Source organism: Pteropus medius, unplaced genomic scaffold (assembly GCF_902729225.1).
Source record: "Pteropus medius unplaced genomic scaffold, Ma_sr-lr_union100, whole genome shotgun sequence".
In the NCBI taxonomy this organism is placed as follows: Eukaryota; Metazoa; Chordata; class Mammalia; order Chiroptera; family Pteropodidae; genus Pteropus; species Pteropus medius.
The window spans coordinates 34,111,199-34,131,189 of record NW_024355205.1 but is presented as its reverse complement, the minus strand read 5'-3'; the positions used below and the strand labels follow the sequence as shown (position 1 = coordinate 34,131,189).

Sequence of the window (19,991 nt, the reverse complement as noted above, 5' to 3'; positions counted from 1 at the left end):
AGAGCAGCTGCTCAAGCTATTGTGCAAAGGACTGTCTCGTATTACGAGAACTCCCCACACCAAGCTTACAGCAGACTTTTTGGGTTAGTGACACCCCTGCTTGCGTTCTAGGACCCACTGGTCTAATCCAAGTCACCACGACCTAAATTTAGACATTGGACAATAAGAGATTTGTGATTAGCTGGCTCGATGATTCTAGAGGATTTTCTTGACTAAGAACCATAATGGAAAATTTTATGTTCTGAACCTCCTAATTCTCTGAGGCAGTTGTGAAAATCAGTATTAATCTGAAATTGAAAAGAGAAAGTGTTTGGCTTAAAAGACACTGAGTTGAAAACAAATACAAACTACTGGTAGTGGGAGTGTAGCTTGGTATAACTACTTTGGAAAATGGTTTAGCATTATCTTCTAACAGTGATCATTGGCTTGGCCCAGGAACCCCTCTCCGTGGTCCATACCCAGAGAAACGCTTGCCTGTGGGCCCTGGAGACAAGAAACGGGAGATACTTTTTTTTTTCTTTTTTAACCCCTACAGCACCTGGTATTCTCAGGTGGTCTCAAGAAACTGGAGAGAACTCAGTGTCCATCAGCAGAACAGTGGCTAACCAAATTATGCTATAGTCACATAATAGAATATTATGTAGCAGTGAAGTGAATGTAGAGCGGCTGTGTCCAATTATATGCGTGAATCTTAGAAACACTGCCTGGAAAAAATGGCAAGGCTCAGAAGTTTACTTATTGAATATTATTTTATTATTATTATTTTAAAAGTTTTATGTTAAGAGTTTTTTAAAAAATTTATTTAAGTTAGTTTCAAGTATCTAGTACATTGGTTAGACATCTATATAGCTCATAACAAATAGCATTATTTTTATTAAGCTAAAAAGACAATGTTCTGTATCGGGATGCAATCATTTGTATTTCAGATTTATTTTTTAAAGCAAGGGAAAGGCAAGTGTAAAATTGAGAATGAGGAGCCAGGGGGATGAGATAGACAAGATATATAGAAGTATTGACAATATTCTAGTTCTTAAGTTGAGGAGTAGGTACACATTGTTCCTTTTATTACTAAACTTTGTAACTTACATCCAGGTTCCAGATCTTCTATTGAATGTATTAAATAATATGTTCAATTTAAAAAAATCACTGGTATCCACTGTTTTGTATGTTGCATTTAAAAACAGCAACGTGGATAAAATCAGAAAACCATAAAGTTTTAGAATTGGAAGAGGCCTTGCTCAATGAGAGAGAAAAGCCAAATTGGGCTATGCCTTACCAGATATTTGGTAAAGGAGGTGGAGAGTGTGGGCTTAAATCGATCAAGATGATGTTTAGTCTGAAATATAACCATTTAAAAGTTATAAGGGACGTGGTTCCATAGTGTAGCAGTTAGCACGGCTGCTTTACATGCAGAAGGTCCTGGGTTCACACCCCAGTGGAGCTACAGTCCAAGGTCTATGGCCATGCCACTCTGAACAAGCCCTATGTCTGATCTTGGAAGCCAAGCAGGGTTGGGCCTGGTTAGTACTTGGATGAGAGACCACCTAGGAAGACAAAGTCCTGTAGGCGGTTAAAAAAAAAAAAAAAAGATGTTATAAGTACTAGGGAACAGTTATTTGCAAAATTGGGGAAGACTTTCTAAACATAAAATCAATGGAAAAAGTCATGAAAGGAAAAAACAGGTTTTATTTAATTAAAATTTAAAAATGGTGCACAAAGACTTTTAAATTCTTAAAGGAAAAAAGGCAAATGATAAACTAGGATAAAAATATCACAGCCTAGGGACTAATATCCTTAATATGTAAAGAACCCATAAAATCATTAAGAAAAATATTAACACCCAAATTGAAAAATGGCAATGGATGTGAATAGGTAATTCATAGATGAAATGCAAATGACCAGTTGAACAGGAGAAAAAATTTTTTTATAACTCAAAAACTAATCTTTTAAAGAGAGATCATTTTTCATTAGTCAAAATAGCAAAGATTTTTAAAGACTTGTACTGTACTATAGCACTTGAAGTTGACGAAGATGTCCTAGAATAAGCCCTCAGTCTACTATTAGGAGATAAAATTATAGAGCATTCGAGGTAAGAAGTCCGGCCTTATGTTTCTATAACCATAGAAGGGCTCCTATCCTTTAACCCAGTAACCTTACTTATAGGAGTATAGGAATATCTCTTAAACAATTACCAGAAAGGTGGCTAAAAAGTTTTGTATAGGACTATTTTCTTCAGCATGGTGGGAGCAAACAGCCCAGCAACAGAAAATGGCTAAACAGATCATGGCACACTCAAACGTGAATATTTTGTAGACATCGAAAATCATGCTGTTGAAGACACTGTTTATAATCACCCCTGAATTTCCTCTCCCAGATTTACTGAAACCTCATGGGAGATCATTTCGAGGTTTCCTCTGCCCTGGAGTTATCTTGTAGACCATTCATGAGCACTTCCCCCCAAGTCGGACACGATTCCTTTCCCCAAATGCTTAATTTTTCCATTTATTTCCTTGTCATTGGGGGTAGTATTCTAACCGACATGTGTCAGTCTGGGTCCCACCACGGAATCATGAATTCCCTATTTCCCAGAACAGAGGCGGAAGCCTCAAGTCCTTGCTTGACATTGCTGGGCTGAACGTGAGGGCTTCAGCGCCGAATTAAGACCACTCACCCTCAGGGTAGCCCTGGAAATGCGGGGGTGCGGTCAGCGAGGGGAGATCTCAGTTACCCTTGTAAGGGGGGAAGGAGTAACGCCGGGAGATGAAGTCCACCGAATAAACAACTTGAGCGCACACTCTGTCCCTCCGTTACCAAACATCCTGGAAGGTGTAGTCCAATTTGGCTTTTCTCTCTGATTGAGCAAAACTTTCAGCCACTTACACTTTGTGCCAGGAATGCAGACAGATCCGATCCCTGCCCCCCGGGGGCGGTGGTGGTGTGGGGGGTGTGTGCATCTGTGTGTGTGTGTGTGTGTGTGTGTGTGTGTGTGTGTGTGTGTGTGTGCGCTTGCACGTGCACGCGCTAGTCTCTAAGGGAAGCTGTACATTCCACGACGAGGTGGGTGAGTGTGGTCGCAGGGGACTGGGGAAAGGGGCCTCATCCAGCCTAGGGTCGGGTGAGGCCTCCCGAGGAGGTGGCATTTGGACATTTTTGGCAAGACCTAACGGTAGTAGGAGAATGTTGGGGCAGGCGCGGCAGTGTTGTGGGCAGCCGGGCGCAGAGCCAGACGTCCCCGCCAGCGCGGCCAGCCTCGGAGGGGGCTCGGGCGCGGTCAGAATTTGGGATTGCAGGGGGCCCGACCCAGGGATATCCGGCCTTTTTTGTGGTGTTTCCCAGGCCTCCGCTGCCACCGCTGCCACCTGCTCAGCCCTCGGAGACAACCCCGCCCCCTTCTGGTATATTCCGGCGGCGGCCGCCCACTCGGTCCCGGAGCAGCTGCGGGGCCGGGAGGCCCGGAGCGCGGCCGCGGGATCCGTGGCGGCCCACAGGTACGTGCGGCGCCGGTTCCGGGGCTTCGTCTCCCCAGGCGAAGGGCCGAGGCGCGGGGGCTGCGGCCCCACGGCTCCCCCCGGGCACGGGTGCACGCTGGTCCGTGGGTTTCCCAAGAACAGGCCAGATTCTCCGGCTGGGGTTTCCTGCCTTTGATCTTGTTGTTTATACCTTAGAGGAGTTATTTATAGAAAGAAATAGTTTAATCACGGCTGGCTCTTTTTATTCAAGATGCCTGAGTCGGGGCTGGATGCTGTCATCTCTTCGGGCTGGAATCTTGTACAAAGCGGGCTGCATAAAGCAGTCCCAATTCAGCTGCATCATCTGTTCTTGGCTCCTCCGGCGAAGGGCTCTTCCTCTGTTTAGGGCTTTACCATTTTATAAATGTACTTAGCCTTCTGGTTACTTAGTTGCTTCTCAATTTCTCCTTCTGTTCCACCAGATTTACTATTATTGTAAACTGCCTGCATTGCTTTGGAGGCTAAGAAGTGGGCTTTGCATAAACCTATTTAAAAAAATCACAGGTTGACCTGCAAAGCAAGAGGCAACAAGGGGCATTGCAGCTTCCTTGGACATCTTGGAGACTCCATACTGGAGCCTCTGTGGAAATACATTCAGCGAAAACTAAGGCGCAAAGCCGTGAGCTGGGAATGTAAAGGGCTGCATGTAACTGGCTCTCCCACCGATTCTTTCCAGACCCATGACATTTCCAGTAGCAAGGGTTTGTAACAGTACGACTTTTTGTTTCCCTTAAGCAGAGATTGGCTTTTCCTGAGCATGGAGGTGTTAATTCCTAGAACATGTTCAGGTTGGCAGGGGGAGAAAAGGAAAGTTTGTTCAGTTGTCATATGACTCAGCAGCCCCTTGTCCTGGTGTTTTCAGCCTCAAGTAGAGAAGGCATCTGTGCTGGGTGTTAGCAAAGTGTAACTTCAGGCTGAGTATGCTTTTTGATAGTCATCTTCCTGTGTGCTCTGAGGGCCCTTTTAGCTTTTGATGCTTCAGTCCCTTGACTTTCCAGTAGTCCCTTGTCAGCCCTCTGCTTGTTCCTGTGGTCTTTCTTGCCACAGATAGGCTCTGCCCAGGATTCCGCCTAGCAACTCATCAGACTGCAGTTTATAGCTGCATGTTTGTCTTCTGTCCTGCACACTGGGGGGGAGGGGCAGGGGGCTATTCTGAATTTTCTAAATTAATGGGATAGACACTATTAAAAGCAGCAGCCCAGGACTTGACACTGACTTCAGTTTAAATCTCATTGTGTTGGGAGATGACTTACCCTGAAGGGAGGGACTGCAGGCACCAAAACTGACCAGTTGAGAATTTGGGGGCAGGACATGCTTTTCTGTGCCTGAGAAAGGTGCTCCCATCGACTGGGACACTGGAAGATACAACATTGTACTTGGAGGGAGTGGAGCTCACCCGTTTACAGTTCAGTTCACTTTCACGGAGGTGATTTACTTTTGAGGCTGCAGAGTGCTGTGTGTGTGTGTGCACATGTGTGTGTAAGGGGGGGGTCATCTGATCTTCTAGAAGCTTATGGTAGTAATGGCCCCAACTTGAGGTTTTTGTCTCGATGAGCAGGAAACTGCTAACAGATGGTGACTCCCATCCCCAAACCAGGGACGGATTCAATGTAAGGGACCACTCCCCTCTGCTGGATGAAGATAAATTTGCTTTCAACAGAGAAAATTTTGTGAGCACTTCTCTCTCTAGTGGCCAACTGGGTAAAAGAGATAACAGTGTTAGCTCACTTTATAAACGGAGGTGTGAGCCAGTTTAGCTTCTGAAACTTTTATTAAGCACCTACTATGTGCTGGCATAGCGCTAAATGCCAGGGACACGAAAGTGAATAAGATATTACTGCAAATCAAATCCTTGTAAAGTGAATCACATAAATGTATTGGGATTCCAGAATTTTGAGCTACAGAGGGAGCTGCAGAGGATTGGGTTTGTGTCGCTCCTTTTTTAAACAGCTGAAAAGCTGGGACCCAGAGAGGTGAAATGACGTGCTTAAGACCGCATGGCTCCGGAGGGACGGGGGGAAAATGCCAATGAAATCCAGTAAAAGGTCATCCTCTAATTTTTGTTAACTTTTTATTTTGAAATAATTTTAGACTTACAAAAGAGTTGCAAAAATAGTACAGAGTTCCTTCCTACAGCTTTCTCCAGTATTAACATCTTACACAACTGTGGATTTATCAAAACATGTTAACATTAGTATAACACAGAACTATTAACTATAAACTATGGATTTCGGGTTTCACCAGTTTATTTTCTGCTAAGGTCCTTTTTCTGTCCCAGAATCCAATCCAGGTACCACACTGTATTTCGATTCTAATTTTTAACTTTGGATTTTCCTATACTTGAGGTTCCTTAAAACAGTAATGAATTAGTGATGTTCGGCTGCTGTACAGTGGACCACAGGACCCTGTTGTCTTTTGGCTTTGTGCGTTTTCAGAGTCAGCTGTTTGCCCCATTGATCCCCCTGAAATCCTACCTGCAGCTTTCTGGGTTCATTGCAGTTTCAGACAGTCCCAGCCTGTCTGATCTACATATAGAAGACTGTCCTCAGGGCGAGCAGTGGCACACCCTGAACCTTCTGCCACCATTCCCACTCGGATCTTGAGTCTCATTTGAAATTATTATTGTTGAGCATAGGGCATTCTTTGCTCTCAGGTGCCTCGATTATTATTGAAGGGCTTTGGAGCCAGAAAGACATAAATTCAGCTCCAAGATTCCCCATCTAGTTGTGGAACTTTGCATAAGTCACTTGACTGCTCTAAATTCAGTTTCCTCCTGTGCAACATGGGGACAATAAATAGCGTGCAGTTATTGAGAGGGTTAAAGGAAGGAATGTTCACAGTGATTGGCACCATGCTTGGTGTGCAGAGATGGTGGAGTGAATAAGTGAATGTACGGATGGCCCGAAGCGGAGACCAGACTAGGTGGGTACAGTGGAAGGTCTTGAATGCCAAGCAAGACGGCCTGCGTTTCCTGGTGGGCAGGGGCAGGCACTGAAGGGTTTGGGAAGGGGAGTGATGAGATCCGAGCTGCACTTTAGAATGACAAATGTAAAGGTGCCCGGATCAAACAGAGCAGTGGAAAACGGGAAGCCTACAGAGAATTAAGAGTCTACCATGTTGGTTCCAGTGACAGCAGAGAGGTGTTGATGGGAAGATGAGACTCTTCTTGAGAGACTGTGTGGCGGTACCATCAACAGAAATAAACAAGATACGGGGTGGAGAGAAGTTGGGAGCCCAAGATGATTAAGTTCTAGGTCCAGGTGTAAAGGAGAATGTGATAAACAGACATAAGAGAAATCAGCGTAAAGAGGTAATTTGTGGGAGAAAAGTGCATTGTTTTATTCATGTTGCTTCTGAGATACCAACACGATATCCGAATTGAGACCTGTAGAAAGGATGACTATGGCACTGGGGCCTGGGAGAGGCCAGGGCTGGCAGAGAGGATCTGAGCATCATGCCCAGAGGGTGGCCACTGAAACCCGGGGGAAAAATGGAACCACTACAGAAGAGAAGCTGGGGCAAAGAATCACTCGTGCCCAACGGTTCAGAGAAGGGTCAGAGAGACAGAAAGAGTCACCGACAACTAGGATGGATGTCTGCTCGGGCTGCTATAACAAGGTACCACAGATGTGGGTGCTTCAACAACAGAAATGCATTTCCTCAGTCTGGAGGCTGGAAGTCCAAGGTCAAAGTGTTGGAAGGTTGGTTTCCTCCGAGGCCTCCCTCCTTGCCTTGTAGATGGCTGTTTTTTCCCCTGCATCTTCACATGATCTTCCCTCCATGTCCTAATCTCTTACAAGGACTCCAGTCATACAGGATTAGGGCTTCCCCATGGGACTTCACTTTACCTTAATCACCACACAGTCGCATTCTGGTGTACTGGGGGTTAGGATTTCAACAGCAGAATTTTTTTTTTTTTTGGTGGGGGACACAGTTCAGGCCATTACCTAGGAATAGAAACATAATGAATTTGGAAGGAACTCGAGGGAGGAATTTCAGAAAGGAGAGGGGCTTGCTACCCGCCTGTTCTTGCTCAGATGCACTCGCAACCCCTGCTTTTCCCTCCTCTCCAGTGATTCACGAGGAAGGAGGCTCTTTGAGGCTTCTCTACTGTGTGCCTTCAGCGAAGTTTAGCCCAGGGGATGGTGGAAAGCCAGAGGGATGGAGAAACCAGAGGAACTTCCCCTCTTCTCTAGGTCTGGCAGCGTCTCCAGCAGCAGCTGTTTATCCTGTGGCTCAGTTTCCCACAAGTCAAATCTGTAAGGTTCCGCCTTCCACCAGGTGACCCTGGCTCCCAGGCGCTCGGCTCACTCCACCTCCATGGGGGTTGGCAGCCGCTTTCTGCTATTTCTATTCTCTGGGTTGCCTCGCTGTCCCATGTTTGGTATGCTAGCACCTTCACTGTGTTTGTAGCCAAGTCTCAGTATTAAAAACACCTTTTTGAGTATTTAGAGTGCTTTCTGTTTCCCTGACTGGTAGAGACACCAGGAAATGGCCAGAAAAGCAAAGGCTGCAGAAAGGTGGGAGGGATGAAAACTGAAAATGGTTATTTTTGAGCAAGAGGGGAAAAGCTACAATCCCAGTGATTAAGGGAATCTTTGTCAGTCTGATAGGTTTATACCCGATTCCCATTATAGAAAATTTTAATTTATATTCTTCCTCTATTTTGATTAATAAAATTCCTTTTTGATTTGACAATATGACTGTTCTAAAACGATAATATATTAACATGAACATTAAAGCTTCTGGATAGAGATCGAGATTTTCTTTGCAGTTCCTTTGGTTTTTAGTATCCCAGTAAGGATCGGTGGGGTGGAACTTAATCTCTCAGTCAGCACAGGCTGAGGACCAGGAGGATGGTGAGTCACCCGTCGTAGAACACCAGGCAGCCGTTTAGTGATCTGTCCGCAACTTATTTCCTGCCCTTACTATAAAATTCCAGAAAAAACAGATTATCGCATTGTATGAGTTTATGTAAATCATCTTAAATTCCTTTTTTGCAAGAAGCCCTCACCTTATTTTCCCAACTAGACTGGGGAGAGGCTGTGTCTCTTAGCCAACACTTCGATTCCCGGTAAGGTGCTGGATAATTAATGCTATAAACATCCAAAGCCCCTTCCTCAATCTGCCTCCCACCCCTCCAAGGAGGGGAGGCGGGATTCTGGCTTAAACAGGCCAGGCAGCCCCTGGGGCCTAGCCCGCTGGTCCTCAACCGAGCTATCATCTCCCGCGGTCTCCTCCGTCCATCACGTCCCCGCCCACTCGCCCCGCCCGCCCCGCAGCCCGGCCTCCCTCCTCCCCCGCGGCCCTCCCCAGCCCTGCGCAGCCTCTCGCGGGCGACGCGGCCTCTTCCGGCCGGCGGGACGGGGCGGGGCCGGCCGCTCGGGGCGGGCCCGAGCCGGTGGTGCGAGCGTCCCCGCCCGCGGCCCGCCGGCTATGTTCATCACGCTGTGCTACCTGTATCTGTGGGCGCGCTGGGGGCGCCGGCCGGCGGCGCTCGTGCGCGCCACGATGCAGCGGCTGCGCGCCTCGCGCTGCTCCTTCGCCTTCTGCGCGGCGGCCGCGCGGCCCCGGGACGCCCGCGTGTGCCTGAGCCGCGGCGGCCGCGTCTTCTGCGTGGGCGAGAGCCAGGTGCGCGGGCGCGGGCCGGGGGCGCAGCGGGGCGGGGCGGGGCCGGGGCGGGGCCGGCGCGGGCGGGGCGGACCCGGGCCGGGGGCGCGGCCTCCGGGTCCCCCGAAGCCGGAAGCGCGCGCCTGGACCCCGCGCCCGCCAGGGGCCGTGCGAGTCCCGGGCATGGGCCCCGCGGCCGCGGGAGTCGGGTCGCGGGAGCTCGAGGTTTGGGGGGCTCCTCTGCCCGCAGTGCCCACGGGAGCCTGGATGAGGGGACCAGAGGTCCCAAACCGTGACAGGCGACCTGCTCGCCTCTCCGCGGCGCGTCGGGCCGAGGGTGCAGGTGCAAAGCTCGTGGCATTTCACAATGAGCAAATGTACCTGTGCGCCGGTGCGGTGACGATGCGCACCGCACCCCACGAGCACTGCCCACATGAAGTCTCCTGACGCCCTCTCCTCCACTGTGGGCTGGTGTCTGGGTTGAACCAGTATTCAGAGAACGACAGCGGATCCTCAGCTTTCTGTCAGGTATCTCCGAGGTGACAGAAACTGCCCTGTCCTCCTCTCCTGTCTCTTGCATCGTTTACCAAGCAAGGCGCCTCACTGAAATAAGATAGATATCTTAGCATCTGTCTCATTTCGATTTGCGCACAGTTTTTGTGTTTTAGTCCAGTACTTAGCTTGGTGGCGACAAGTTCAGACGGCTCTGTGGTTTAATTTCTGCAAAACCTCTGCTGTCTGCGAAAGAGAATAGTTTTTTCCAGTCAGCTGTTAGAAATGAACCTGACTCCACAGTGCAGTTCTGTGCAAATTTCCATTGACATATTGTTTTCATCAACATTTAAAAGTGGTTTCTGCCCTTCTGGAACATCGACCCATATGTAGCATTAAAATGAGGTTTTACCCTGTGTGTAAAACCGGAAAACCCGCATGGGAATTAAATTTTATCCCAGGTTTGAATATTCTGTTGAGGTTATGCTTAGATACAGGATTGTACCGTGTTGCTAGCAAATCATAAATACCTTTCCATGTTAGTCCTCTATAACACAATGAATATGACTGACCTTTTGCTGATCTCTCAAAGAGACTGCATATCTACATCCACTAGATGCAAAGGGACGATGTAAAGTTCATACATTACATACAATGGACACTTGAGAGCGAGAGGGCTTAATTTTCTCCAGGAATCCCCACTGAGAAAGATGACAAAATGAAGAAATATTGAGAGAATGGATTTATCTATTGTACTGGTTTCCAAACTGAATAAATTGACTTAAAGAGTAACCTTTAAGGTTTAGATTGGAATAGAAAATTTGAAAATATTGAGAGGTAGATGTCTTTAATTTTTTGAAAGACAGTTTTACTTTTGAACATCTCCTTATGACTTTATTGCTCTTCTGCTGACTTCGATAACTATAGGTTATGCTTTTCGGCCCTTGCTGACCGCTCCAGCTGGGTGTAGGGGCACCCCGGCCAAACCAGCCTTGGGCTTTCAAGGGATTCTGTAACTTGCTGTGCTGTTGCTCTTTGCTTAGTTAACTTTACCCCAGAGCTTTGCTCAGATGCCACTGTCTCATGACCTAGACTGGATGGGACCGGCGTGCTCTGTGCCCTCAGAGATTTTGAGCCACAGTTTGTATTTCCAATTTTGATCTTTTTCTCCTTAGGGACTGGGTCTGTTTAGCTTAGCAACTTGACCTGTAATAATCACTCAGTATTTCAGTGAATGAAGAAATGTTTAGTCGCTGTTGGGTTTAAGCTTTAATGTTTAAGGCCTACAATTGGAAAGCCCGACAATTTATTTGTGATTAGCTACTCTTGTTTATTTATTTTTTTAAACGCCTACAACACCTGGTATTCCTAGGTGGTCTCCCATTTAAGTACTAACCAGGCCCGTCCCTGCTTCTGAGATCAGATGAGATTGGGCACATTCAGGGTGACATGGCCGTAGACTAGCTACTCTTATTTTAAGATTTAAAATATGGGCCTGATGGTTTGGATTCCTTATTGTCAGTCTTCCTGGACTGAAATAACTTTACAGAACTGAATCTTATGCTTTTGCCGTTTTCATATTTTATGTATTTAAAAATCAGATTCATAAGTATGGAATGCGTATGTTTATATAATTGAAGGTCCCACAAGAATTGATAAATATAACCAAAGATAGTTTATACAAACTGGAAATTTCAAGCTTTTTGTTTAATGTGCACATTTTGTATGTTGGAATAAAGTGGACAATCTTTTTTGTTTTTAACTCCTATATTAATAATTATATTTACTCACACAGAGGAGTTATTTTCTCTCCTCAGTTTTCATTCATTTATTAGTTCAACAGACGATAAGCATATGCTGTGTGCCAGGTCACTAGGCCTGGTGGAAACACCTGTTGCTCTTTCTAGTCAGGACAGAGTTGAACTGAGAAGCCACACTGCAGAGCCTGACTCGAAGGCCTTTTTTTGGGGGGGTGGTGGTGGTGGTGGTGATGCTATCTTTCCCTGCAGCCTTAGGTTTCAGCTCTTTCTGCTCTGGATGTGTTTTGTGTGTTAAAGCCTTGAAATTTGCTGTTCTTTTAGAGAGATTTCCGGTTAGGAGAGCAGAGATAAGTGGCTTATCCAATCTGCTAACCAATCTCGATGCTACAATGGCAGCGGAGATGGGAGAACAGCTCACCAGGCTTCTGTTAGTAACGCGCTTCTGAGCCTCGTCATCTTTTAATGTCATTCCAAGTTGTCATTTGGAATGACATGGTCTCAGCTGTAAGGAATGGGAGAGAGAAGCCCAGATTTAGTTAATTGCTTGATAAGAAATATCTGGAGATGTTAAAGCTGTCAGTCCTAGAGGGGATTTTGCTGCTGTTTGAATAGTCACAGTTCAACAAGAAACACGGGGTGAATGGGGTCTGTAGGAGGCTACCAGGAAACCTTAGCTAGATCTCACCTGGAATTACAGAGGAGGGAATGTGCCGGATGTTGACCTAAGTGGCAGTTATGGCTTGAAGCGATATTGAATCCTCTTTTTTTGTTTCTTTCCCTCCATCCAGTCCATTGATGACTTGAACAAATGGGCCCTATTTCTTGTTTCTCCTTTTATACTTGAAGCAGAACACATAGCATTTGTGACGGAGAGCATTTGGGTACAAGGTGAGAATTTACAGAGACCGTCTTCTTCAGAAACAGTGAGTAGCAGGTTTTTTTTTTTTAAGAAAATGTTTCGGCTTCCATAATTCTTTCCAATGACTTCATATTGTCACACATCATCAGTAGGGTAAAACTAACCTGTCTCATGACGGTATAACATGTTTTTCACGTAGGTACCGTAAGGAAACTACGTGTCTTAAAACTAAATTTGTTTTTGTTTTTTTTATGAGTGCCGTTTCCTGGCTTTGTGACTCCCCCTTTTTTTTTTTTTTGGATATTTTGGGTTAAATTAAAATATTAGTAAAACTTTCACCTGTTTCTTTTTAAATGCAGGTGCTAGAAATTTAAAACTAACCGTGTGACTTGTGTTTGTGGCACGTTATGTTTTAATTGGGCAGCACTGCTTGAGTCTGTCTCCTAGGTCATCTAGTCCGGGGTCCCCAAACCCGGGCCACGGACCATGGTGCCAAAAAGGTTGGGGACCACTGATCTAGTCCATCCCTAATATTAAACGAAAACCTTTGAGGCTGAAAGTTGTCCTAAAAGAAACAGTTTATTGAGCCACACGCTAATCAGAAAAGGACGAGGTCCTGGAATATATGGTCTAAACCAGCAGCAGCCGGGGTAGATGGAGAAGATGAAATGTCCCATGCTCTAGAGCTGACGGGCTCTTTTATCCAGTGGGTTTGGGGGAAAAGATGTAAGTTGTTTTGAAAGAATTTACAGTGGCTGTAGATAAGGGGTGGGAGTGCTGAGGGGGGCAGTTCTGGGGAAGGTGTGTTCCACTGGACTACTGATTGTGGGGCAAATAGTCTGAAAAGTTTTGGCATAAGTGAGGATGTGGTGGTATCTGGTGGTTGCCTTTTTTTTTTTTTTTTTTTAGATAGCTGCCTGGAAGTTGATTTAAAGTTTTAACATACATTCGGGAATGTGATCAGTCTTACTGGTTTTGGCTGCAGCTCTGTTAACTGATTAACCCCTTACCTCTCCCTTCCACCCTCTGGCCTGTGGTAATTTAAATCAGGACATCTTAGAATTTTTGTTTTGTCACCTACAACTCTTTGCTTCCAAAATCAGCCTGAATGGTTGACTTTATATTGCCATGTACTTCCTAGACGCCTCACTCCAAGTATTCTGAAAAGACTTCAAACCCCAAAACCGTGTCCAAAACGAGTTTATATTTCTCTGCTTGGAAAAAAGAACATCTCAGATGACACCCCAAATCTCAAAATCTCTCGCCGCCTCCTGCCGCCTCCCTGCGGTTAAGGTTAAGTTCGTCTAACACCACTCTCGGGTGTCTCAGCCTCCCTCTTCCGTGTCCATCCCTCCGCATTTCATTCTCACCTTCATTATCTTTTCGTCTGAATCTGTCATTTTATTCTAAGGTATCGTTCTGTCCCGTGTCCCTTCTGAGGATTTTCTTCTTGATGGCCAGAGTTATCCTTCTAGGAGCAAATCCAGTTGGACACGCTCTTGCTTAAGCTTTGGTGGATGCCTTCCCATCAGATGCAGTCAGGCCTTAGGCTCATGGAAGTCTGACCCTAACCTGCTCTGTAGGCCTCTTCCCTCACCTCACGGTGGTCCCTCCCAGCCACGTGGACGATTTAGTAGGGGTTTTGCTGATAAGAGCCAGATTTGCTGTATTTCCATTTCACAGACAAGTCTTTAAGACGTCGTTTTGGGATGAGAGAAAAGGAAGACAGGGATAGGACTAGAAATAATTGACTAATTCAAGGGAGGCCAAAATGAGAGCTGTGAGATAGGTGCCGGAACTTAAAGAAGAGCAAGGAGCTGTTTGGAGCTCAGAAGGGGGCGTAGGGTGTGGCAGGTGGCCCTGGAGCAGTCCGGGGAGCTGTGACACTACATTCTCTCCTACCGGTTCGTGTTTTATTTAGCCTCATATATACTTAAGATAATACCATTTATTAAGCCCCCGTGAGGCATTTTCCACGTGTTACCCATTATGCTTAAAACTCTGCAAGATATTATTTTAAAGATTAGAAAACCGAAATTATAAGATTAAACATTTCTAAACCTACTAGCTGCTAAGTGGTAGGCAAGATTTTAACCAATGTCCGTACCCTTTTTAGTAGACAGAGACGTGAATGAAGGGTTTTAAACAGATGGGGCACTCAGAATCCATGATCATAACCCATGACGTTTAATTTGAATCGTGACATTACTGATGATCTGCTTTTTTTTTTTTTTAACCCATGAAGAGTCCATTTCTTTGGGCTTTTAAATTTAGCTTACCATTTCTGTAAGTTTAGCAAAAATCTGTTAAGGGAATTTTTGAATAATATTTATCCTGTTCACAAACTCAGATATCTTAAAACATTTTACTTTTGGACTCCAGGAACACAGACTTGGATTAATTACAGTCCTGGATCAAAATGCACTCTCATCATTGGTCCATGCACGGCCCTCATTCGCTCATGAGTTTGAAACTGTATGAGAAATACCTATGAACTCACCACTCAGTATGGAAACTAGAATATGTACCTGTGTGGCCCCCACGGAGGCCCTCCAGCTGTTTGTTCCGTGGCGTCTGCCTCCACCTTTTCTCTCTCCCATCTTCCTGCCTCTCTTCCCACAATTTCTTTTCAGAAATTTAAGTTCTCTGGATGAACAAACCCTTTTCTAAACACGTACACAATTCTTATAAATTACTTAACTTATAGTAAGCTTGACATTTTCTTATATGGTCTAATATTCTATACACACACACACACACATATATTTATACACATACATATATGTGTGTGTGTGTGTGTATATATATATAAATAAAGTTTTCAACTTAAAACCAAGGCCAAAATTTCTAATATTGCAATTACATAAAATATCAAATATGCACAGATTCCTTCTTACCACAAAAACATCACTGCTGTGCTCTTAATTTCCTAAGTCGTTGTGACTTAATAATACATCTTTATGGGGTTAAAGACATCTTAAGGAACATAGTTACTGTATTATGTAAGGAACAGGCTAAGCTGCTATAACAAGCCCGGAACTACAGTGACTCAAACAAGCTAGAATTTTAATTCTCTCGGGGAGGTGGTTCTGCTCTGTAAGGCCATCCGGGGACCCAGTTCCTTCTCTCTCGTTGCTGTATCATCTCCCCTCTGCCATCGTAGGTGGTGGTTCTCTCTCCTGGTAGAGGCTGGCTCCTGCTGCCCCTGCCACAACCACTGCAGTCAACCTCGTCCCCATTCCAGCCCTCAGAATGGGAGAGCAGCAGAGGTAGGCGACAACCAGCTTCCTCTTTAAAATTAAGATCCAGAAGTTTCAAACGTCACTTCTGCTCCCATCACTTCAGCTGCAGAGGAGACTCACAAAAGCATTCTGTAGCTGGACAGCCATGGATTCAGAGAAAACCTGGAGTTCTGTTAATACAAGAGAGAAAGACTAGCTAGTGAGAGATAATTAGCATCTACCGCCGTTATCCCATTAAATTTACTTTCTAAGAAAGATTTACTTAATTTTCTGAGGGTCAAAAGATGCTTACCACCAAGGATACTGCCCAGGTAACTCATTTTGTTTTTGATTGGTGAGTTTGATGGGTTTTGCAGCCAGGAGCTGGAGATAATCTCGAGCTATTTTTTCTGACGACCCTGGCTGTTACACTGAGCTCCGTTTTATAAGTTGGGCTTCGGAACCTCAAAAGGAGTCGATCTCAGCTCACTGTTTTCTCACAAAGTCTGCAGTTCCCATTCAGATTGGTTGCTTGATGGGATTTTGCATTTACGGGGGCTCTTACGGATCTTTGTCTAGGAGGAATACTCTCTTTCGTTCCGTCCTTTTTATGTGTTCAAGCCACGTTCCGTTTATTTCATCTATCTTTAGCGTGTCTTACAAGTTACTGGCTTTATCTTAAAAGTTTCATCCATGCAGTTTTTCTTGTTTCCTGTGTATCAGAATTGAGTATTCTTTAATAGTACAGAAATATACATGATACACAGGTCGAAAAAGATTCACAAACACCAAAAGGAATTAGGACTTTATCCTAGAGACAGTAGGTGAGAACTTTCTTTTAAAAGCAGAACGATCAGATTTGTGCTTTAGAAAGATTGCAATTCAGGCAGGTTGGAGCGTGGATTGTGCAAGCAAACCTTGATGAGATTGTACTCCACGTGGGAGGAGAGAATGGCCTTGCAGAGTACTGGTAGCAGGAAGGGTGAGATGGAGGCAGAAGCAGGGGCTTTTCAGGAGATGATGAGGGGGTTTTGGGTGGATGGGAAATCATTCGGGGAGATAAAGAATGCATTAGGAGGAGCTCGTGCAGGGGCCGCTATAAGGAATGCAGCTTTGCTGAAATAACAGATGACCTTAAAATCTTGGTGGCTTCCAACAGCAAATCTTTGCTTCTCGTTCACGTTGCACAATCGGGGGCCCAGGCTGAAGGAGCATGTCCATCTCGGGACATGCCATTCTCGTGCCTTTCCCCCAAATCTAGGCTGACCTTTGTGATTTGTTTGTCCAGTAGGCAGTGGTGGGGTGATATCCTGGAACTTGCAGACTAGTTCATGAGAAATCTTTCAGCTTCTGCCTGGATCCTCGGAACCCGGGGCCCTTGCTCCGAGGAAGCTCCAGCTGCCCTGAGAGGGGAGGGACACAGGAGGAAGGACCCGGCCCTCACGGGACAGTCCTAGCTGAGTTCCCAGCTCCAACGTGCCAGCTGTGAGCGGGAGCCCCTTTAGACCATCCAGTTGAGCCCGACTAGCTGGTGCCATGTGGAATAGCGCTAAGCTGTCTTAGTCAAGCCTTGCCCAAACTTAGATCTGTGAGTCAAATACATGCTTAGTTTAAGCCACTAAATTTTGGGGTGGTTTGTTACTCAGCGATGGATAACCAGGACACTTGGGATGTCAGCGAAAACCTCTGGTCTTCCTCAGCTTAGCAACATCGGTGAGTGGGGAATAAAGTGGGCAGTGACCAATTGTGGGTGATGATCTAGTACAGACGCTGGGCTTCAGGTGCTTAGGGGCATCGAAAGAACACAAATAATATGAAAAAGTTTGCGATAACAAGGGTTTTTGCATTCTGATTAATTCTCAGTTATTCAGAAAATTAAAGCACTCAGACCACCCATTTCCTTGAGTGCCTGGTCAGTCATGGCTTTTCAGTACAACTTGTAAGTTCCGCCTGTGTCTCTTTATAGTTTCAGCTCCTGCTTGCCGTGGTATCCCTTACACTGTCACTTGGTTTTCCAATACACGCTTCTTAAAAGTGCCATAGGGCTTATTATCTTCTTAAGTAACGCAGTGAAAATGAATTTCGTAGTACTCCTTTATCCCCGAAAGGCAGTGAGGATGACTGAACATCAGAAGTTACCTTCTCCTTCTACTCCCATGGTTTCACATTCTTCACATCTCTGTGTCTAGTCCTCCTTCATCCAGTTCAGAAATTTAGAAAAACCTAACGTGTAATTAAATTGATTCGGAAGAGGAGAAACAAGAGCCAGAAAATTTAATACCATCAATGATTTGACTCTGGGTAACTGACTGTAACTTGTATTAGTCCGGGTTCTCCAGAGAAACAGTTATGGGGTCTGTACGTGCGTGAGAGTGTGCATGTGCATGTGTGGGGTGGGGACAGAGAAAGAGAAGAGGAGAGAGATAGAGAGAGAGAAAGGGAGAGAGATTGATTGATTGATTGATTGATTTACTTAAAGGAGTGGGCTCACATGATACTGGTCTGGGGAGTCCAAAATCTTGAGGGCAGGCCGGGAGGGCGGACACCCAGAGTTGTTTCAGCTCGAGTCCGAAAGCAGTCTGGAGGCAGAATCCCCTCTTCCTCAGGGAACCTCAGTCTTTTCTCCTAAAGCCTTCAGCTGATTAGATGAGGCCCACCCACATTAAGATGGATAATCTGTTTTCCTCAAAGTCTACTGATTTAAATGTTAATCTCATCTAAAAAATCTTCATAGTCACATATGGCCTGCTATTTGGCCACGTATCAGTACCATGGCTTAGCTGAGTTGACACATAGAATTAACCATCACCTAATAGGTCGTTGAGATTTCTGGTCCCCTCTTTGCTGCAGAACTTCAGCTCACTGAATGCTGCAGGCAGCCTGGGGTGGGGAGAGGGAAGTTCGTTGAAGAGTCACCCCCTCAAATTTTACCTGTGCCTTTTTGGTCCTGGGCCTTCCTCATGGACATGGATCTTAAGTTGACAGAGCAGACGCATCCTGCCTGCTGTAATCAGTGCTGCCTCAAGCCAAGGGCTCTGGTTATGGAAGCGATTCCTGCAGGCTACTTCTAAGAAGAAATTCTTTTGTTTGGAGCCAGCTAGCGCTTCCTTAGCTTTGATCTCTGGGAGTAAGCCTTTTGTTTGACTTCCCTTTTCTTTCTCTACCCCTTTGTTTCCATCTCAAGTGCAAATTAAAAGTGCCCTGCTTGCTTTTAGCCCTGGATGGCAAACACTCCTGGACCAGTGTGGCTTTGCTTTGATCGGAGCATGCAGTGCTGCTCGTTGGAGTCTGCATGGTCTATGGCTCCTGGACCAGGCTCCTAGAAAAAGGAAACGCACTTCATTGAGGAAACGGCTGGCTGAGCTGAGAAACTTGATCAGGGACTTGTGTATATTTTTCTCTGGCTGCTTCCTGTCCTTCCCCTGGCTTTGTTCATCTCCTGTTTCTCGGCTCCTCCAGAGGTGTGTGCGAAGTTATGCTGGGTGCTTACTCTGAGGCAGAGCCCCGCCAGCCCCTGCTACATACAGCTGGGCGCTAAATCAACGTTTGAACACCTGAGTGCCTGGCTGACTCTCCATCTGCCGGCCATTTCCCCTCGGTCTTTGATTGCTAGAGATAGTGCTAAGAACAAAGCTGCTTTCAGCTTCATTCAGGAGATGGTACTGTTCCTTTTCACGTTTCCCATTCGCCCTGGTCTGAAAAGTCAGCTCTTGTCAAGGGAGTGGGTCTGTCTTCTCATCCTCCTGAGCTGACATCCTCTCTCCCTTCTCAGAGCTGAAGATTAACCTAATATTTGCCTAAATTGTACGCTTTACCTCTCATCTGATCAAAGATGTCGCGCTTGAAACGCAGAGTCCCAGTGAAACATTGGTCAGGGCTGACTCTCCAGTTGAATGTGTTCACGCTGGCTGTGTGTCCGGGGGGAGGTGGGAGAAGCAGGTGATAAAGCGGACGGAAAGCTACCGATGGAGCCAAAGGAAAATTCTGGGGTTTCTTTCTCCAAATGTGGAATGCAGACCTAGACCTATAAATGGGTTTCGGCCTTTTGACCTTAAAGACTTATGTTTAATGTTTTTTCCTTTTAAGACAGTGTTTATCAACTTTTAAAATTATTATTTCCCTAAGGAGAAACATTAAATTCAATTTGAATTCTCCCTAAGGGGAGAAATGAAATACTAAGGAATAAGATTTTGTGGGGTAGGGTTGAGCCTTGGATGGCCAAAACCATTGTGATACCTAGGATTTTTTCCAGCTTCCCGCCCCTCCCCCCACCCAATTCCCATGCTGAGAATACTAGCTCTAAGGACTCCATGTTTTAGAATAAGAATGCCCTGTTACCCCATTTAGCTCTCCCAATATCCTTCCCAGGTAGGTGCTGTGATCAACGCCTTACAGACAGGAAACCCAAGCACAGAGAGGTGGAGTGACTTGCTCAGGTCATACAGCTATTAGCCAGAGGAGCCAGGATTCAAGTTTGGGAAGTCAGGCTCGGGGGTCCTCTGACGTCTAGGCTATCCTGGAACTGTGTGGGAACGAGCAA

At 45.8% G+C, this 19,991-nt stretch overlaps 1 protein-coding gene across 10 annotated transcripts in view; it reads left to right on the top strand.

Moving 5' to 3' along the window:
• HLCS (holocarboxylase synthetase) overlaps positions 1-19,991 on the top strand; it is a 179,753-nt gene that overhangs the window by 3,892 nt on the left and 155,870 nt on the right. For 2 of the 10 annotated variants that reach the window (XM_039857490.1, XM_039857489.1), the window contains exons 1-2: positions 8,890-9,140; positions 12,160-12,294. The exons of 1 other annotated variant lie outside the window; for it this stretch is intronic. In XM_039857490.1, the coding sequence (XP_039713424.1) occupies positions 8,946-9,140; positions 12,160-12,294 (330 nt within the window). In that variant the 5' untranslated portion in view covers positions 8,890-8,945. Of the gene's footprint in view, positions 1-3,368; positions 3,489-8,888; positions 9,141-9,409; positions 9,648-12,159; positions 12,295-15,480; positions 15,500-19,991 lie in introns of those variants that run through there. 7 more of the 10 variants (XM_039857499.1, XM_039857496.1, XM_039857495.1 and 4 more) reach the window with 7 other exon arrangements.